The 21117-nt window shown below is 49.9% G+C and overlaps 1 protein-coding gene across 2 annotated transcripts in view; it reads right to left on the bottom strand.

The window, feature by feature from the left end:
* The window catches only part of KLHL29 (kelch like family member 29), a 232672-nt gene that overhangs the window by 126286 nt on the left and 85269 nt on the right, over positions 1-21117 (bottom strand). For both annotated transcript variants that reach the window (XM_008065332.2, XM_021716174.1), the window contains one exon: positions 20401-20736. In XM_008065332.2, coding sequence (XP_008063523.1) covers positions 20401-20691 — 291 coding nt within the window. In that variant the 5' untranslated portion in view covers positions 20692-20736. Of the gene's footprint in view, positions 1-20400; positions 20737-21117 lie in introns of those variants that run through there.

The following is a 21117-nucleotide window of genomic DNA, read 5'->3' as shown; positions in this document are numbered from 1 at the left end:
TAGATTCTCTCTACTCTCAGAGCTTCTGCCATTCGAATCCCCCGAGGGCAGATCAGGGAGGAGGGTGCCATTCTCCATGAGGATGGTACAAGGCTCTGCTTCCAATCCCTGAACGGCTGAAGAATAAATATCCTTTGAGCAGCACTGCCGCCTGCCCCAGTGCAGGCTCTGGGCACCAGCAACAGCTGGGTAAACAAGGGCTGCCATCTAATTTCATACCCAGACTCAGGGGAGCAGCTGGGGAAAAAACACAGCACAGACCCAGCAGGCCGGCTGGAGCCTGCCTGGGATCTCTCGTCTTCTAAAATAGGCCCCATAAGCCTCGGCTGACATTTGGGTACAGTTTCCTCTAGGCGGGTGTGTGGGTGTGCCGAGGCCTGCTACCCGTAGATGGCCTGCCTTGGATCACTGGGACCAGTTCCTTCTTGAAACTCTGCAAAATGACCTGCTGGAAATAACACAGTGGGAGCATGCTCTTTGACGGGGAGGAGTGACTGAGTCCGTGGATCTGCCGAATTTTTCTCCTTTCAATTACAACGAGATAAAGAGGAACAGAGATGGCAGCAAAGAGAATTTTCTTCTGAATTAAAGTCCGTGAGAAGAGGGGAGTGGTTAGTGCTTGGAGCTTTTTTTGGGGCATATGTGGTTTTGTGAGTTAAAGAATTTCCTTGATGGCTCTCCGAGTTTGATCAAGAGCCTTCTGCTACAAGAATGACCAGGAAAGCACATCAATTTCCATTTTCTTACTCTAGCTAAATAATAGAACCAATGTCGGCTCACTTCAGATGGAGGCCACATTAAGCGTCTCACCCCATACTCATAAAGCTGCACCTCTTTGCAGATACCATCTCACTTAAATGATGCACCCAGCACCTTCCCATTCCGAGGGGATGCTACTGTCGGTTCTGAGAGGGACGTGGGAGGACTATAGCTTCTCGCTTTAATTGCCCTTTGAAACTTTTCCAAATTGGAGTCCATATGTTACAGGAAGCAGGCAGGTGGTCATTAGGAAGCTTGTAGAAACATTTTCTCGACACCGAAGAGAAAGGTGTGATGGTGTCTCATTTTAACTCAGCACAGAGGAGGTCAGCAGGTCAGCCTGCTCCTGGATTCAACTCACAGCATCAAGAGCGTCCTTTGCGAAAAATCAGCCCCACTCTGATGGGCCTTCTTTAAGGAGATGCTAGGAAGAGACACTTCCATGGAGTGCATCAGTCTCTTGAGGCTGCGGCAACAAATGACCACACACTGGGTGGCTGCAGGATAGAAATGTGTCCCTGCACAGTCCTGGAGGTCAGGAGTCTGAGATCAAGGTGTCGGGAGGGTGATACTACCTCTGAAGGCTCTAGGGGAAGATCCATTGCCGCTTGCAGCTTCTAGTGGCTCCAGGCATTCCTGGGTTTATCGTAGCACATAACTCCTCTGTCTTCACTGTCTTTTTCTGTGTGTCAAGTCTCTCTCTTTTCTCTTATAAGGACGCTCGTTGCTGGATTTAGGGCCCACCCCAATCCAGATGATCTTGAGATCCTTACCTTAAATAACATCTGCGAAGACCCTGTTTTCAGACAAGACCACATTTAGAGATTCTGGGTGGACATGTATTCTGGGGGAGGTCACTATTTAATCCACCACATGTAGACAGCCCTGAATGTAAAACCCTGCTTCCTCGTCAATTTGAATGCTTTCAAGAAGAGACGTCCTCCTTTGGAAGTGGCCTATTCTAAAATAAAGCCCCCAAATCCCTATATAATCCCAATATAATACAATCCCAGTAGAGCCTAAATGGGATGGGGAGAGGAACTGGGAAATCTCAGTAAGTTCACAGGCAAGGCAAGGTCAGGGTCGGAGCACAAAGCCTAGACCACCCAATGGTGTCTTTAGCCTGTAAACCAGATGCCAGCATCTGGAGAGTTCTGTGTGGGGCAGGACAATCTCAGGCAGCTAAGAAAGCAACTGCCAATCCCCCAGGAGCCCCCAACACCACCACCTTGAGTCGCGGGGCCTCAGGACCTTCTCACCACCCCCACTCTCTCCTCCCACTCCTGGCTCGGTGCTGGAGTTTAAAAATGTTAAATAACAATAATAATAATAACACATCTGAGTGTGATGCTTTAATAGCCAATCTGTCATTTTCCTACTTTATTTCCGAGATTTTAAGAATGGTACCCTTCCTGCACAAAGCATCAGGGTGCATTTATATTAAAAAATGAAACTAATTAAAATGTTTGAAAACCATACAGCAGACCACCATAAAACAGCAGCAGCCCTATTTTTTCAGTCTAAAAAGATTCTTCTTCCTCGTTTTGTGGCCTGCCCTGATGAGAAAACTACTGGCGTCGGGAGTCACTGGAGGCATGAGGCTGATGAGAGCTGTGCTTACCCCCGAGCGTGGCCTCTGGCTCTGACCCCGGCGTGGTGTCTGAGGCCACACAGCCGGGCCAGCAGCCGGAGGGCTGGACTCGGATGGAGATGGCTAGGGGACAAGCCACCCTCAAGGTAATCAGAACACAACCCACTTAATGAGTGGTTGTGTGGTGGGAGAGTTTTTCAAAGGTGGAGCTCAGAAGGTGAAGGCCAAGTGCTTAAAAACAGCACAGAATTGCACCACGTGTGTGGCCACAGCCTTGCACTATGTGTGTGTGACCACAGAGGAAGGTCGATCCACAGTCACTGGTTGGGACTCAGTGTAGCCCTGTATCACAAATGGGGGTCATTCAACAACAGAAGCCCCTCCCAAACCAGCTGGGCCGTGAGAACCTTCAAAGCAAACAAAACATGAATATTTGTGGAGTGAATAAATGAAAGAGAATCCAAGCAATGTGCAAAATGGTAGGAAGGAGGGCAGGGATGGGGCATGGGGACTAGAAGTGGGGAACAACCACACACAGGAAAAGGCGGAAGTTCACTCAAGCTATGCCCCAGCGTAAGAAGTATCTGGCTCCCCTGGAAGAACATGGGAGAAGCCAGCAAGATGTCTTTGTTGGATGCTATGCTTCTTATTTTCTTAGATGCGAGTCCATTTCTTTAAAAAAATAAGCCACCAGGAATGTATCCTTAAGACAAAGTCCATATTTCACCACCATCACCAGCATTTATGGGGCACTTACTGTTTGCCCAGTGATGAGCTAGATCTTTTTTCTTCCCTGGAATTTCCTTAATTCCTATGCAACGCCTTTAGGTTGTATTATTGCTAACCCCTTTTGAGAGAGTAGGAAAATGAGGCCTCAGAATGGTTAAGCAATTTACCAATGATATGGGCCCAAGGTTGCCTGTCTTTAAGTCCTGTGTTCTTTCCAATTCATGCTCTACCTGGCACGGGACCCTGGGGTCACACACATGCTCCAGCTGGATTCATCTGCATCAGAGTTGGTACACACAGCTGATGTTTGGCTGATATGTAGGACTTAAGGCAGGCAGAGGGACAGAAGTGAAAGATGAGCGAAGTCAGCAGAGGTGGGGTCGCCAAGGGTGTTAGACTACTCTGTGGAGGAACTGTACATTTAAAAAAAAAGTGTGAGCCGGTGCAGTGACTCATACCTGTAATCCCAGCAATTTGGAAGGCCAGGGTGGGAGGACTGCTTGGACCCAGGAGTTTGAGACCAGTCTGGGCAACATAGCAAGATCTCGTCTCTATAAAAAATTAAACATTAGCCAGGTGTGGTGGCGTGCACCTATAGTCCCAGCTACTTGGGAGGCTGAGGCGGAAGGCTAACCTGAGCTCAGGAGGCTGAGGCAGCGGTGAGCCGTGACTAAGCTACTACACTCCAACCTGGGCAACAGAGTAAGACTCTGCCGCAAAAAATTAATTAATTAGTTAATAATTTAAAAAGGATGGATGTGAACAAGTGGGCAGGCTGGAGGCAGAAGGTAGGGAAAGCTGTTTCTGTCCCCTTGGTGACACATAATAGGGTCTGGCCTATGGCAGTGGAAGAGGAATTGGAGGGAGAAGAATGGACTCACAGGTGGACCTGGGCTCACTGACGGGCAGTGACAAGGATGGTGAGGGAGAGGACGAGTCGAGTGGGTTACACCTGCTGGCTGGTACAGTGGGTGGATGGTGGACCCGAGCCCTGAGACAGGCATGCAGGGGGTAGTGCAGGTTTGGAGCTGGGGACAGACATCTGGGGGAAAGAATCAGAAGTGAGAATTGCAAGAATGGTGTGGGTTCAATCCCCATTGCTACCACGTAAAAGTGAGAGCACTGAGCAAGTTCCCAGGCTTCCCCAAACTCAGTTTCCTCATGTGTCAATGGGGATCACTGTAAACTTACCATAGTAAGTCCCCATGTTCATAGAACCTGTCCTAGACACCAGATAAGGCTATAAGTGCCTTGGATTACTGATTCACTTAATTTTTTTCACAACCTAATGAAGTAGATGGTATTATCTCATTTTATAGAAGAGAAAACCAAGGCTCGGAGAGGGTCAACAACTGGCTAAAGGTCACACAGCCAGAAAGTGGGCAGTTTGAATCTGGAGTCTGGGTTTCTAACCCCATGCCGGGGGCACTGAGATGAAGCACAAAAGGCTGTTGGCACAGGGCCTGGCCCTCTATAATGATTTAAAAAAAAACAGAGAAAAGAACAACAGAAACCACCATAACTACAACCACCAACACACAGAATGTGGGTCAGAGCCCGGGACTATTCGGGGCATGGGTTCTGGATTTGAGATAATCAGGATAGATGATTTCTCATTTCACGGAAGCACAGCAAATGCTTTGCAAAATGCCTGACTCTGGGATTCCTGTAATTAGTGAGGTGCTACGTGCATTTCAACACGTATTTACTTTGACTGCAGACTAGTGTCTACTCTCACCGAGATGTCACATGAAGAACAAGACACAGCCACAGAGTTTCATTGAAATGAGAATATACAACCATGGAAAAGTGAAGTGTGATTCTCAAAAGTGCACAGCTATTTTTTAGTAAAGCGAGTGGATTTCCATGACTACACTTTCTACCCATAATTCAATTTGATAATTCAACACTTATTTACTGAGCACATAACAGGCTAGTGTGAGATGCCAGCAATGCAAAACCTAAGAAGACAAGGTCTTTTGTCTCAAGGATCCACATTCTAGTGGGAGAGGGGCAAGCAGAGAGAAGGCCACGTGTCGAAGGCTGTGGTAATAATAACAGATCATACGCATAGAGCCTGTCCTAGACACCAGACATGGCTATAAGTGCCTTGCATTACTGATTCATTGAATTTTTTTCCACAACCTAATGAAATAGATGGTATTATCTCATTTTATAGAAGAGCAAACCAAGGCTCAGAGCGGGTAAGCAACTTTACACAGTCAGAAAGTGGAAGAGTAGGCAGTTTGAATCTGGAGTCTGGGCTTCTAACCCCATCACTGTGCAGGTCAAGAGGTGGTTAAGTAGTTCCATAGCAATTAGTATCCCAATTAGGACTGATTAATGTGGTCAGCTAACCAACCGACTGTTTCACCTGCATGTAAAGAAACCTCTTGGCCTTGACTGCCTCGCAGACCACAGCTGCCTCCTCCTGTCTTTTGTCGCCCTCCGGCATGCCATCGGACAGAAGTCAAACTAGAAATCCTGGAACAAACAACATCCCTAATGACAAGGGAGAATCACATCATTTACCAATGACCAGCTGCTTCAGACCGGCCCGTGAAGTTGGCAATGGTCACGGAATATTTTCTTTGGCTCCTGGATCCCTAGATGGGGCAGGGCAGGTGTTGAGGGCATCCTGAACAGTGAAAGCTGCTAGGGATGGGACGAGCATTCGCCTGCTCCACCCAGATCTGCAGGATGAGCAGAGACTCAGTGTTTCCTCCCTATTCTCCTTTCAAATTTTCCTTGGGGCAGCCAGGAAGGCCCACTTATCTTTCATGGAGCCACATGGAGCCACTTGGAGACATGGGGGTCTGAGCACAGCAGGGCCTCCTGTGAAGCTCTCAGCTGCTTTCCAGCCTGGAGCCGTGAGGATCTTGATACAGGTGATGAAATCCTCAAGGATTGGAGAGCAGGACTGACAAACCCACCTGAAGATGGGTGTCAGCCGGCCAGGGCTCTTCCACTGGGGGTGAAGCTGCCAGTGCTTGACTGACTATCGGACCGTGGGTACGTGGGTGCTCAAGTCTTTGCCATTAAGGGACCAGAGGCAGGTGTGAGTGGCTCAGATGCCACCAGCACCTACCTGAACTGTGAAGCCAGAACTGCAAGGCCTGGAGCGGAGGAACATAAGAGTATCTGGACTCAGGAAGGTAATGCGGGAAAAATGCAGAATCTATTGTTGGATGTGGCAGTTACTAATTTCTGCTGGGAGGTATATAATGATCATTTCACGGAGCTGTCGGACGTGCCAGGTGCAGGCTTTCCCTGTGGCCATGTGAGCTGTCAGATCAATGGGGCCCCATCAGCCTGGTGAGGGAACTGCTGGGATCTCCAAATGGATAATCCCAGATTCCGAGCAACAGTTTCTTCCTCAATTATTTACAAGGAACACGATGTGGTGCAATGGAATCTAATTCATAACGCCTTTTTAATGCCTTTATTACACAATATTCACAATATTCCCTTCTAATCTCAGCAGATGACAAGTTGCCACTATTGAATTCCCATTAACATGAATTATGGGTACAATATATTTTGCCCAATATCATCTCCTCAGCCTAACATTGTGAGGGAATAAAACTCATGCCCTCAGCATATTTCTGATGGAAGAGGCGATGGTGGCACAGGGAGTGTGTCCACCAGGCTTGGGGGCTCTGTGCGGCGGCAGTGGGCCTGCCTGAGTCTTCCTCCATTACTTTCTTCCCAGAATCAGACTCACCTTCAAAGCAGGGGCTGTTCCCACATTCTGAGCAGCATCACGAAGAGGCCACGAACCCAGTCCCAGAGCTGTGTGACCCTAGGCACAATACCACCTCTGGAGGTTATACACTCAGGACAGCCATGGCTCCAACCTCATGCAATTGTGAGGGCAGAGTACATTAACACAGGCAAAACCACGTAGAGCCGTGGCTGGTTCATCACGAGCACTTAAATATTTGGTACAGTGACAGTGACAGTGATGACGGTGGCAGCCACCCCAAGGATACATCCCGGGTCCTGGCCGGCTGGCAGTCATGACTTGTTTCTCAGGATGGTAGCTGAGTACGCGAGGTTAAAATGCACACTTGTGCCAGGGAGGTCCACATGGGTGGCTGGGAGAGTGGGAGAGTGGCAGCCTGGACGCTGGTGAGATTTACAACCTGCCTCTGAACGCAGCACAGCTGAGGCTTCCCCTTGGGGGGAGGGGCTACAGACACTGACCACACACATGCCCTCTGTGGTTCTGGCATCTACCAGAATCCTCCTTCTCAAGGGCCTGGCCTTCCCATGTGTGTGGCAGTAACCTTCTGGTGGGCAGCCCAGGGCCTGAGGGATGGTCTTGTGCAGTGCCACCACCTGACAGGCACTGACTCTCCTCACTGTGATGGACTCTTCCATTTCTCTCAAAGGAGCTTTATGGAAGAGTGTCAACTCTCCCTGAATTCATGCACAGAAATGACATCTCTCTCTTTCCATGGCGGGCACTTACTTATTTTTGAGTTTTAATTTTTTCACGGTGGTAAAATACATACAACATAAAAGTTGCCATTGTCACCATTCCAAGCATGCAGTTCAGTGGCATTCACTACAGTCACAATGACCTATTTCCAAAACTTCTGCATCATCCTAAACAGAAACCCTACCAGTAAGCTGGAACTCTTCACCCCCACTCCAGCCCCTAGAACCTCTAATCTATACTCCGACCCTATGAATTATGGTGTTTATTTTTACAAAGTGCTTTTGTCTGGCTATTTCCTCTGGCCTCACAACAGCCCAGTGAAGTGGGCATTCTTCTATCCAGCTTATAGGTAAGGAAACTGAGTCTCAGGGAACCCCAGTGTTTTGCCTTAAAGTCACTCTGTCAGTCAAGTGTGGAGATGGGCCTTGAATGCCATCTCCTGATTCCAGCCTAGGGTGTTTATCATCACCCAAGCAGCCTCCTCAAATAGGGCCTCTCCTTCCCAAGGAAGACCTAGTAGGGAGGGGGCTGGAAACAAAAACCATAACCATGGAGACTTTTCCTTCTTTTTCTCTGCTCCTCCAAAGCACTGCTGAGCTCACAGGAGCGACGGCAGCAGATCATGGCTGCTGTGTCCATGACATACATAAATGGCCTGCTGTGATTCTGCTTCTGGAATCATTAAACCTTCCTAGCCCACAGTTAAATCCACTGAGAATTACCGGGGGACAAGTAGAGGGAGCTACCCCATTGAGCTGGAGGCTCAGTCCCACCCTGGCAACACCTGTGGGCAGTTTCAATGACTCAGACTGCCCTTCCTGGAGGAAGCTAGGCCAAAGCAATCGCTACGAAGGAAACACCAGCCATGCCCTGTGTCTTGGAGCAAAAACAAGAAACCCTCAGAAAGAGAGAGGCTGTGGCTGCAAGGCTCAACGTTCCCCGAGCATCCAGCACCAGAGCAGCGTCTATACCACCACAGCTGGCTTGGCTGTTAAGGAAAAAAGGTCATCTGATCAGACAGAAAACGAAAAGGATTGCCGGCGGGTGTCTGCAGTGTGGGGCTGGATCACGTGATCCCACATGCTGTTGGTCCTGACATTTGTTGGTTGTTTCAGGCCGCTGATGAGCAAAACTGCTTCTGTGGGGAGCCTGTAGCTGGTGTTCCTTGAACACGTCTGCATTCAACCAAGGTCACTGAGGGCTGTCCTGGGCTGGGCCTCTCTGGAGCTCTCTTCACCTGGACTCTGGAGCAGGATGGCCAGGGATGAGTCCCACCCTGCTGAGTGAACTGGGCCACTGACTTAGTCCTTCTCATCTCCGAAGTGGTGGTAATAATTACCTCTGAGAGTTATAAAGAGGATTAAAGAAGTGAGTGCTGGTAAAGTACTTAGAACAGTGCCCGCAACAAAGTAATTACTACATGAGTACCTTACGTAAAATTGACAAAGGCAAGAAGCAACAGAGGACTGCAGGCAAGGAGGAGAAAAATTCTGAGAAAACATGAATATTTGAAGGAAAATGTTGTGATACAGTGATTCCAAGTGCTTTGGGAGAGACGGGAAGGGGCACGGGGCCTATAGCAAAGGCCTGGATGATGTAAAATCTATACTGCCAAGATAGCATCATCCTCTGGGCACGGGCCCAACGGCGAGCCCGTAAGGGTGTCACTCTGGCTCACTGCCTGGGTCCTGTCTTCACTGTCCCCACAGGTATTACTCAGTTTTTAAAGGCTGCTCCACCATGTTCTCTCAGCTAACCGGTAAATAGAGATGACGGCAAAAGCTTCATCTTCCCTAACTCAGCAATAGGGGCTGAATACATAATCATATGCATAAATTCATTCATTCTGTCCTCAAACACATATTGAGAACCTCTATATGCTGGGTGTCATGTGGAACTTATCCTTATCACACCTAATAAGGAGACAAATGAATACATGGGCAAGTACCATATATGAATATTGTAGGTATTATAATAGGGGCAAAAACAAAAGAGTTATGGGAGCAAGAGAAATAACAGCCAAAAATTGTTTTCCCATCACAGAAGTGGTAACATTTAGGCTGTCAGTTGCAGGATGGAACTAGGAGGTTTTCTGGGCAGACAAGAGAGGGAATGGAAGTCCTAGGAAGAGGGAGCCGCAAGTGCAAGGGCCCTGGGGCATGCAAGATTGACATATGTTTGGGGGATTTGGGTTTGGCTAAAGCAGGTGGTGGGGATGAAGAGCCCCAGTGACCTCATGGCTCAGGTACCCGGGGGTTGGGGAATTTCCCTCAGACAGAAACACAGACCCACAGATGCACGAGTGTGGCAGTAGTAAGATATGTCCTGATGCTGACATTCAGGGATGCAGCAGGTAGCAGAATCCCTGTGTGCAGCAGTGGGTGCTGGGATAAATGAATAACAGAAAGAGGGTACTCACAAAGGTCACTGTGACTGTTTTAGCAAACCAATGGGCCAGGCCAGGTCTGGGAGATAGGAGAAGACATCCACAGTTGTCACTTAGGAGCTGTTTGTGCCATGGAGGCAGCGGTTTTTAAAATTTATTTTTTGTCCAATCAGAAAATGTATTCACTCACACAAGAAGCCAGAGGGATGCAGCATGAGGGCTCTGGTCCTTCATATCTGGAAGCCTTTTGTTTTTCCATTCCTTGTGTGTTAACTTCATCCTCAGAAATTCAGGGTGTCATATCTAGACATAACAATGTCTAGAGGAAGAAGGGTGACTTTCTTCCCATGACTCTTCCTCAGAAGCAAAGAAGCCTTTTCCAGAAGCTCTAGGCAGGATTGCTCTCATATTTCACCTGCCAGAATTGGGTCACACGATCCTTCCCTAAACCAAGGATGGAGCAGGGGAATGGGATCCCCACACCTGGCTTAGAATCATTATACTCCCAGGTGGGGCTGGGGTTGCTTTGCTCAAGGCATGTCAGGTGGTGGATACGAGAACAGGATGGGGGTTCTGATGGGAAGAAGAGGGAGAGGAAATAAATGCTGGGTAGAGAGGCAGCAGCACTTACTAAAAGACCACCAGGTCACGCTGTCAGGCCTGACACTTTATCCAGTTCTTTCTGCAGTGAAAGCTTAGCCCACCTTCCTACCCCTAACCTTTCTACTCCCTCCTGCCAGTCTGTGGGCCACTTCTAACCTGAAGCAGGGATTCTTTAAATAGTAGGTCAAGTAGGGAATGATGGCTCAAGCCTATAATCCCAGTACTTTGGGAAGCTGAAGTGGAAGGACTGCCTGAGCCCAGGAGTTCGAGACCAGCCTGGGCAACATAGTGAAACCTTGACTCTATAAAAAATAAAAAAATTAGCTGGGTGTGGTGGTCTCCACCTGTTGTGCCAGATACTCTGGAGGCTGAGGTGGAAGGATTACCTGAACCCAGGAGGTCGAGGTTGCAGTAGCCATGATTGAGTCACTGCATTCCAGCCTGGGTGACAGAGTGAGATTCTGATTCAAAAAAATAAATAAGTAAATAGGTCAAGAATTGGGATCATGTTCAGTGCCAGTGTGGCCCTCGGCTGGGTTTGTTTTTAACCTGTAAAAAGACTATCCTATGCTCAGAGTCCCCCCCACCCATCCTGCAAGGAGTTGGGGTATCCTGTTGGGAGAATCCCAGTGTCTCATCCTTTCAGATTGGATTGCTTTATTTTTGTTGTTGTTGAGAAAGCAGGATTTATTGAAAGGACAGAAAATCCTCTACCCAGCAGAGCTTCCTAGACAAGAAGAGCCTGCATGGGTTTTGAGTCGCCACCCTCCAGGTGTGCAGAAAATGGGCAGATGTGGAATGTGAGTGACTTCATCCATCTGCAGCTCCAGCTGGGCAGGGCAAGGAGTCCTACTTGCTGGCGGCCCAGGCAGGGGCCGAAGACAAAAGAGGGCAGGAGTAGGGGATGGGGGACAGCAAACTTAGCCTGAGACACCTGGGCCTAGAAAGGAGGTCTAGCAAGGATGCACCTCCTGTGGCCAACAGAAGAGTGTTTTTCCTAAGAGACTGTGGCATACAGCAGACCACAGTTAAACTGAAGGGTAAGAGGTGCAGACGACCTACTACGAAGACACACACCTCGCTCCATTCCCAGCTCCTGGGACTCCTTTTCATCGTGCCAGACGAGTACAGTCTTCACCCGCCTTCTCCAGGAAACAGAGGAGGGGATGCAGGGCGAGCAGGATTTTGCTCCCATCAATAAGACGGGCGGGCGGCAGCATCTCTGAGTGCATCAGTCTTCGAGTGCTTACGGAGGCCCTGCCCATGCGCTCTGCAGAGTTCTCAGGGCTCTTTATTTACCAGAGGAAAGTGAGGCTTCTTGCCTACAGGTGCTAGAGAGGCAGATTCACAATGCAAATTAATACGCCACGATTAGTTGAGACTGCAGCCGGAGCAGCACATGGAATCCTTCTAAACCTTCCTTTTAGGGCAGCAAAGGGAGTGCTGAAACTGATTGGTAATCTGCTAAGTGGCATCAGCGCCTCTCTGAGGGGGACTTGCACAACACATTTTCTCAGCGACACTGTGCTTCTGGAGGGCCTGGGCCACTTTGGATGGCCCTGTGATGAAAGTGAGTAGAACAGGGCTTGGGTCAGTCTGGGTCTGGAGGACACTCCCTCAATGAAATGAAACTACCTCTGGAGGGCTCATGGCAGACAAATGATACTGAGACACATTCAGCTCTCCTCTTCGTGTTTATTTCCCCAAGTTATTTTTAGCATTGCAGACAGTTCCCGGTTAACAAATGGGTTGGGTTCTGAAAGTTCATTTGTAATTTGGCAGTTTGGATTTTGGAACATACTTTCCTTAGAAAAAATAATGTTATAAATGGTGATGAGACACCTAGGCTGGTTCTCCAAAGCCTGTTTAACCCATAATGTAGCGGGAACACTGTCCTTCTGCAAGGGAAAAAAACTGTTTAATTGCAACATAAGTAATTAAATGAAACAGAGAAAACCATTAAAACTGAATAAGAAGTAGACTGATGTTCATCTTGAATGATGCTGTTTGCAGGAAACCTAATTTAATTTAAGAAGAGGCCCTTCTAAGGGCTTTTTGGGAATGGTGCAGGATTTATCCTACTAGAGAGAAAAGAGGCATCAGGCTGTCCGAATCTGTGGCTACTGAACATCTGCATCATGTAACCGATTCCCTTTCCTGATTTCAGATTCATCATAGTCTTCCCATCAGAATTTGTTTTTCCATGTGGATGCTCACAGGGAGGGATTCACTGGTCAAAGTCCATGAAGGTGGTCACATTCCACATTAGTAGGTTAGCATCTGTCCCTGTGCATGTTCTGAGGACAGCAGTGTCCCAGTCCCACCAACCCCAGGGCAATGATAGGACCAAGTGCTGGTGCTTCAGGACTGAGGCCATGGTCAATAATGCACTTGTAAGTTTCCCTGGATGCCAGCTGGACAGCCTGCTCCCTAGCAACACGAACCTTGCTGGGTGTCTTCTTTAAATCTCACTAGCCAGCTCTCTGCGTAGATGAGATATGTGTAGCACAGGTGCCTGTGGTCCTGAGTGCTCCACGCTGATTCACTACCCTAAGCTGTGGAAGAGAGTAACAGGCTCATTCTATCCCTTCTGCCTGCGGCATGCAAAGCCTTGGCCACAGCTGGAGGGTGAATGCTGTATCTAAACAAACATGCTGGAGACACTGAGGAGCATATCGCAAAAACGGCCATAATTCTTCCCATCCTTAGACGTCTGCCCTTTTGCAATATGGTGTTACACTGTTTCCTATCAAGAGGTGGGGTCCTTTTGCCCACTCTTTGAATCTGGCTTGGCCATGCCTCTTGCTTTGGCTGACAGGATTCTAGCAAACATGCCTCAGGTAGAGGTTAAAAAGCACTTGTGCATTGACCTTGCACTTCTGCCGCCTTGGTGCCCTGAGACCAGCAAGTAAACGAGCCTGAGTTGGCAGGATGGAGGACAACTGGCCACACAGAGGGCTGAGGCCCCCTGGCCGACAGATGTGGGAGACCATCTCTGATCATCCAATCACTAGCCAACCTACAGCTGACTACAGACACATAGGACAGCCTGGCAGAGATCAGCTAAGTCAGCCCAGACCAGCACTGACCAGCCAACCCACAGAACTGTTATGGCTTTAAGCCACTAGGTTTTGGGGTGACCGTCAACCAGCAAAAGCTAGCTTGTATATGCAACCAGCTCCAGTTAACAACATCTTCTGGTATCTTTACTTTGAAATGCATGAACAGATTTTTTTTGCTCAGACTATGGCTCATGTCTTAAAAATGTGGACAAAATATATATTCTTCTCCCCTGTTTTTGCTCACCTTCATGAAATTTAAGTTCGGGCCACTCAGGTCTACCCTCCCCAAACTGGAAACTTTGAAATGGGTGCTCTGGAAATCACGACACTTTCAATTTTGTACACACTTTGTGACTGGCAGGTAGGTTTTAAGTCAATGAATATACAATCTAAACTGTAGCTGCAACTTAAAGTGCAGGCAAAACCCATTAGCTCAGTACTAACATGCACAGGTTGATCACAGTGCATTATTCGTCCCTAATAATTTTTCACAAGGGAAATCATAAGTTCTTGTTCACGGAGCAGGTCACAGTCTACTGGATGAAATCCCTTGTAGTCTGGAAACTCACTACAGAAGGGGCATAAATGATTCTCCCCACTGAGCCCACTTGGCAGCCTTTGATTTTCCACGTGAACACAAGAGGAACTGGAGTTCTGTGCAAAAGCATTCTTGCCCTCACAGACCCCAGAGCACATGAGGCCTTGCAGTCATTCACATGATCCCCATGGAAAAGCCAGGTCATGTCCCCCAAGAGAAGTATTACTCCAGAAAAGCTGGGGTGCACAGGGAAGACATCATCTCTGGGGTCATCTGTACTATGCCACATATCCACCCCGACAGCCCCAAATGCTCATAAATGTCAAAACCGCGGGTGTTTGTTGCTGTGAGAATGAAGCCCACGCATTTTACAAGCCCTGTCGGTTCTCCTAGGGCCTCCAATCCAGGCGAAGTCACTCTGTTTCCCAACCAGGTTTATTTTCAAGGGCTTAGCTCTGAGGGACGATGGGAATGTTTCAGCATGAGTGCTCCTGACCACAAGGAAAAAAGCCCCCAATACATTTCAGAGGCATCAGCGAGGATTCTGCAGAGTCCATTCTTTCAGGAACAAAATTGCATTTTATGAAGCCGTCCCTTTTCTGTTTCATCTGTCAAGCAGGTTTGCTGAGAATAATTTAAATTTCATGCAGCAGCCACTGCGGGGCACTGGGGCTTCCCTGCAGACCCACAAATGGACCTGGCTGCGGAGTCATGGTTCTGCTTCTCAGTAGTGCCCTCCGCCTGGGGTCTTGGACATCTGCAGCCCAGGCAGCCAGTGGTGGGTGTAGGGTGACAATCACTCAATGATGACATGAGTACACTCTGGATATGGCCCCAAGCAGGGGACTGGATCTGGGGAGGGGTTCTGGGAGTGGCCAACCAGGAGGCTCCCTTCCCCTCTAGCTCCAGCCTGGGCATGCAGGCCATGCTGAGGCCACGGGTGAAGTGTTCTCTGCTGCCGCTGATCACATCTTGCAGTCATGCTGGTGAATGTTCTCATGCACCCTTCCTTGAGACAGCTGCCTACCTCCCCGGGGTTGGTTCAGACCCGATCAGACCACGCCTGAATCAATGCCCATAACTTTTGGTTATCTTTAGTTCACTTTTAGATCATTATAATATTAAAAATCCCACCCCTAGAGAGAATTTCACAACCCTTTCATGTACATGAGATGCATGTATAAGCGCCTTCTCACATGGCGCCTGTGCACTAGAAATCATACCCTGTTCACGTTTAAACCTGCGCTCCGCCCTATGGAAAATGTTATATAACCTGCGTGCCTTTTACAATCAGAAGTGGTTTCTTCCTGTCCAGTCAGCCACTCCTGGTCCATCTTCCTTATAAGTTCCTGAATAAAGTCCATGTCTCATACATTGTCTCCAGGTCATTTATTTGACCTCAGGCTGGGGACAGGGACAGAGCCTTTCTTCAGCTTACCATTACCAACCACCGGGGGGGAATGGATTCCCCCCAGATGTATGGATACTTGGGTAGACCCAATCTCCAGTTTAACTTTCTAAAATTAACTTCTTTTTTTTTTTTTTTTTTGGAGTTGGAGTCTCACTCTGTCACCCAGACTGGAGTGCAGTGGCTGCACCCGGCCACTGCAGCCTCGACCTGCTGGGCTCTGGCGATCCTTCTGCCTCAACCTTCCAAGTAGCTGGAACTACAGGTGTGCGCTACCATGCCTGGCTAATTTTTGATTTATTGTAGAGATGAGGTCTTGCCAAGTTGCCCAGGCGGGTCTCGAACCCGTGGACTCAGGCAATCCACTCACCTCAGCCTCCCAAAGGCGTGGGATTACAGGCTAAGACATCAAGCCCGGCTTAAAATTAACTTTTATTAAGTGCTTACCAAATGGCAGGTGATGTTCTCCTGCCATTTCTATACATATTAATTTAACTAGTCTGATGTCCTCATGCAGAAGATACTGTTGTTATTCCCAATTTACAGACAAAGAAACTGAGGCTCCAAGACACATTCAGCTCATAAGTGGTGGAATTAGGATTCAACGTCAGTTCTGTATGACACAAGAGCTTGAAGCTCTCACCAGCTTTGAATGGTTGAGTTGACATAATCTTGGGCTTAAATTTCCCCACTGATGCCACAAGAGGAAAATTGCCCATTTTCTGGCCTGAAATCCCTCCTTTGCTATCAGCTAGGTAAATGAGAGGATGGAAAAGTTACCATAACAATGCTGCAATCATGGTTACCATGGTGAATGCATGCTGCCAGGCAGCCTGGGGTAGGGAGAGGTGCTGGCCTGGGCTGGTTCTGATTCTAACTCACTGGCTGACCTGGCAAGTCACATTTTTTGGGTCTCACTATTCTGGCCTGTCAAATGAGAGGGAAGGACAATGTGGTTGCTCTGCTCCTCATGGGCTCCGGGAACTCGTGTCCCAGAGGTTCACGAGCTGATCTGGGCCCCGGGGAAGCAGTTTATTGGTCTGAGCAATGTGTGCATGTTTTGGGTGGGATAGCTCACTAGAACCTTCTTGTGCTTCAGCAGCTCAAGAGTTTGCTTGTCCAGCTGGCCTTTCATCAAAACACGCAAGGAATCTTTAGGCCTCAGACAAATAAAGAAACAGAAAAACCAGCACAGGCCTGAAGGCAGCCGTGACAGAAAGAATTGTCATCACCTCACTGGCCAGCCACTGGGAGCACAGCCAGCCTTCCCGCCCCGGAGAGCTTGGCAGAAGCAGGCCCCAGCACTGGGGGGGAAGAGGGGAGCTGGTGACCAGGCCCACAGGAGGGTGATGACATGGGATGCCCCCAGCCCCCAGAGCATGTGATGTTCACCCTGTTCCTTGTCCAGCCAAGGTGGGGGGCGGGCGCTGAGGCCTGACAGCGCTGACACATGTTCCTGAGTCATCTTCTTTAGGGATCTTTCCCTGAATTTCCAGGGGTGACTCAGGCCCCCGTGTGGGTGCTAGACCCTTCACCAAGAAAGCCCATGTAGACTGGACACAGTGGCTCAGCCTGTAATCTCAGCACTTTGGGAGGCCGAGGCAAGTGGACTGCCTGAGCCCACGGGTTCAAGACCAGCCCGGGCAACTTGGCAAGATCTCATCTCTACATTAAATAAAAATTAGCCTGTTGTGGTAGTGTGCACCTGTAGTTCTGGCTACTTGAAGGCTAGGGAAGAAGGATTGCTGGAGCCCAGAAGTTCAATGCTGGGGTGGCCATGAGTGTGCCATTGCACTCCAGTCTGGGTGACACAGTGAGACTCCAACTCAAAAAAAAGAAAGCCCATGCATCCAAGCACCCTTAACCAAGCTTCTGCAAGCAGGGATATAGCTCTGCCCTGGGTTCCTCCATGCTCTGTCACCTACCCACCTTCCGCCAGAATGCAGTCTCAGCTCCGTTTAGATACTAGGCTTTCCTTTGAGAAAAGGGTCTCATGGCTGAAAAAATCTGTCAAATCCCTTCCCTTGATCATCTGGCTTGTCCATTTCAGTTTGGGGCCCACTCAATGTCCCCTTCCTCAGTTCCCTCCGGCCTAGGATCATCAAGAACCCCAGTCAAGGGGTGGACTTGACACACAATTTCCTTTTCTTACCTGCATGGGGCCTATCTTTTATTTCTCATCTGCAGCTTTTCCTTTTCCTCTTGGTGACATTAGAAATGAACACCTTTCCTTATAGGGGGATAGCACCATAGGTCTCACCTGGATGACGGTGACAACGATGAAGGTGTGATGACAGCACCTATCTAGGACTTACCACATGCCAGGTTCTGTTCTGTTCTGAGCACCTGACACAGGTCTTAACTCACAGTCCTCACAACAACTCTGGAGGGCAACTACAACTACCTGTTTCCATTTACAGAAGTGAGGCCTGGAGGAGTTAGGTAACCTGTCCAGGGTCACTTAGCTAGCAAGCGGTAGAGTGGAATTAAAATCCAGGCAGTCTGTCTCCAAAGTCTGGCTCTATCCATGCTACTAAGTCTCCTTTGCCAATCACTTCAGCAGGAGAGATATTCTTTGGTCATCTGGTCACACTGGCCAGGCCACAGATTTGTTATCCACTGGCCCATGAGCTCCCTGAGGGCAAGAACCAGCCCTTGGCTGCTCAGTAAAGTTCCAGATTGTTGACCAGAGAAACCACAGATTCCTGGACCTAGGCCTGCCTGTCGATTGATGTGGGCTTGGCATGGGGTCGGACACACAGGCGAGGAGACAGGCCTCTGGGTGAGCAGGAGCCAGATCAGAAGGCAGGAAGGCAGCACAGCCCAAATCTGACAGGGGAGCCCTGGACAGAAACTGCTGCTGTCCTCCCTTCTCTTGCACCCTCAATGCTCCCGAGCACTAGAGCAGCCAGGGCATCCTCAGGGTGCTCAAACAAGTCCCTGCAGGTAAGAGACTGGGCCGGAAACGGAATTCAGTTCCTCTGTTATCACATGCCAAGGAGCTGGCTGTCCTCACAAGCATGAACTTTTGCCCCCTTTCATCATCCTGGCCACTCAGCCCAGTTCTTGTTTTCTATCTGAGCCTGGGTTCCTTTCCTCCATGTGGCTATGGTTTGGGACTCGGCCAGTCAGGGATGGTGAATATTGAGCTGCTTTGGAGCAAGGCCGGAGTTCTATACCACTGAGCCCCTTCACTTCCCTCGCTTGCAGGGCCTGAACCCCCCGCCCCACCCAGCAGTCCAATGCCATCCCTGAAAAGGTATCCATCTTTGAAAGGACAGACACCTTCCAGTAGGCCTCCCAGACCCATTTGCTCTCTCTCACCTGGAGCCCCGGAAGTCAGCTCCAGTGGCTGCCATTCTCCATCTGGCCAACAGCTGGCCTCGCAGAGAGCCTGCCAGATGTGGCTGGCAGGGCCAGCAGCTGGCTCCTGGGCAGAGGTCACTGAGATGGGAGCGGTGATCGGGGCTGGCGCCCAGGGGGAGGAATGTGTTTGGCTGGTCTGGGGCAGCATGCTTAAATCATTCTCCATCTCCTCTCCCCTATCCAACATTCCTTCCCTTTCCTCCTCAGTGGGATGGTGTTTTCATAACAGGAAAATAAAATCAATAAGGCACTGCAGCAAGATGTCAGTGCGCTCTGAGCCAGCCTCCAATGGCTCCATTGTCTCGGCCTCCGCCGGGCTCTGCGGCCGGCAGCACTCACAGTTATTAATGGGAAGCAGGGCTGAAAGGGAGTTTTGAAAATCACAGAGACAAAGGCGCGGCACACCTGGAGCGCGTCTTTCCAACACCACAGCCTCTTCACAATGGCCGGGCCGGGGCTCCCTGCCTTTAACTTCTCCCGCAACTTTTATGAAAGCAGGAAAAGAAAAACACACACACACACACACACACACACACACACACACACACACAACCACACGATGCTGGCCCTGAGGGGGCTCCTGGGAGGTGGCTTTGAATGGCAGGCCAAGGCACAGGCAGCCTGTGGAGCCCTGCTGGTGGGGAGGGGTGCGCAGGCAGGATGAGGGTGAATGGGCTTCCTGCCATGGCCAAGGGCCTGTCCCTCCAGGGCTCGGGCTGCCTGAGGGGCTCTGAGCAGCAGGTACCAGCGGGGACCAGCTCAGCCTGAGGCCAGGCAAGAGCCGGGCAACCTTCATTTCCACTTTCCGTTCGGCAATGCAGATTGGCTTCTGCCATTCCCGAGGCTGGAGCCGCCTCTTTTAGCAGAGATGGGATGACCAGGAGCTGACACCCGAGGCTGGCTACAGGGGAAGGGTGGGGATGGGAAGCCATGGAGCCTCCGCAGAAGGCCCCCACAGCCTGGGAACAACTCTCGTCGTCTTGGGGTGCTCAAATCCGCCACTGTGAGGTGGGGGTGATAAAAGTACTGACCTCATCTTGCTGTTGTGAGGCTCAGAAGAGACGGGAGATATGAGAACCCTTGGCACAGTGGTTACTAAACAGTGGGTTTATGACCCTTATGACAATTACTGCTTGCCAGTACCTTCTTGCAAACCCAAGTCACTGGTGTCCCTAGGGGTATCCGCACGGTCTCAGTCTATCTATTTAGGAAACCAGTATTGCCATCTTACAGTTCTGCTGTCATTTCCCTCATTAAATAGCAGTTAATCAACATGGCATAGGACAATGAATAGCCCAGCACCTGCTTGTTTTTCTACAAGTTAGTCACACAGAGAGATTTTACGGGAAATAAAGCCCATGTCAACACTCAGAAATGGTGGCCGGGCCAGCTCCAGGGAAGCCAAGACTCTGGAGGACAAGCTGCCCCCATGGAGCCCAAGGCACTGGCCTGGGCCTGTCGGGGGGCAGGGGGCCCCTGCCTGGCCCCTGCTCAGAGAGGACACCGGGTCTTACCTTGGTGGTGACCGCAGAAGCAGAGCTGACCACAAGGCTGGTGATGGCCTCACTGCTGCCAGTGGTGCAGGGGGCCGGGGCCGGGGCCGTGGCAGGTGTGGGCAGCCGGGAGGGTACCACGGGCAGCGGCAGGAGGCCAGGTCGGGCACTGAGGCTGCTGGCTGTGCCTCCTCCAGCCCCCGAAGTGACGCTGCAGATGCTGGTGGTCCCATGCGTCCCATTGACGCTCCAGTCGCGGCGGTCCCAGCCCACCCGGTAATCTCTTTCAAAGCGGCTGTGGTGCCGGGACATCTCGGTGGGCCGAGGCGGCTTCTCACAGGGAAACAGAGCCCGGACCTGTGGGCACAGAGCGAAGAGGAGGTGATTTAGGACGCGAGGAGGCAGCGACAACCAGCAGTGTCTATTAAGCCCCTTCTCTGGGTTCAATAACCAGCTTTCAAATGTTAGCTCATTTCAGAGTCACAGCAAGCCCACAAAGCATGGATCATTAATTAGCCCCACTTCACAGACAAGGAATAAATGATGTGTCCAGGCATCAGGTGGCAAAAGTGGAGTAGGCAGGATTTGAACACAATCACAGTTTAAAGTGATGCTGTCTGTTCATGCTGCCCTGAATGACACGAATGTGTACATTTTTTTTTTTTTTGAGTTGTAGTCTCACTCTGTCGCCCAGACTGGAGTGCAGTGACCGCTCCCGGCCACCGTAGCCTCGACCTG

This window comes from Carlito syrichta, unplaced genomic scaffold, assembly GCF_000164805.1.
Source record: "Carlito syrichta isolate Samal-C Ts95f unplaced genomic scaffold, Tarsius_syrichta-2.0.1 Scaffold308235, whole genome shotgun sequence".
Taxonomy (NCBI): domain Eukaryota; kingdom Metazoa; phylum Chordata; class Mammalia; order Primates; family Tarsiidae; genus Carlito; species Carlito syrichta.
This window is presented reverse-complemented; position numbering and strand designations above follow the sequence as displayed.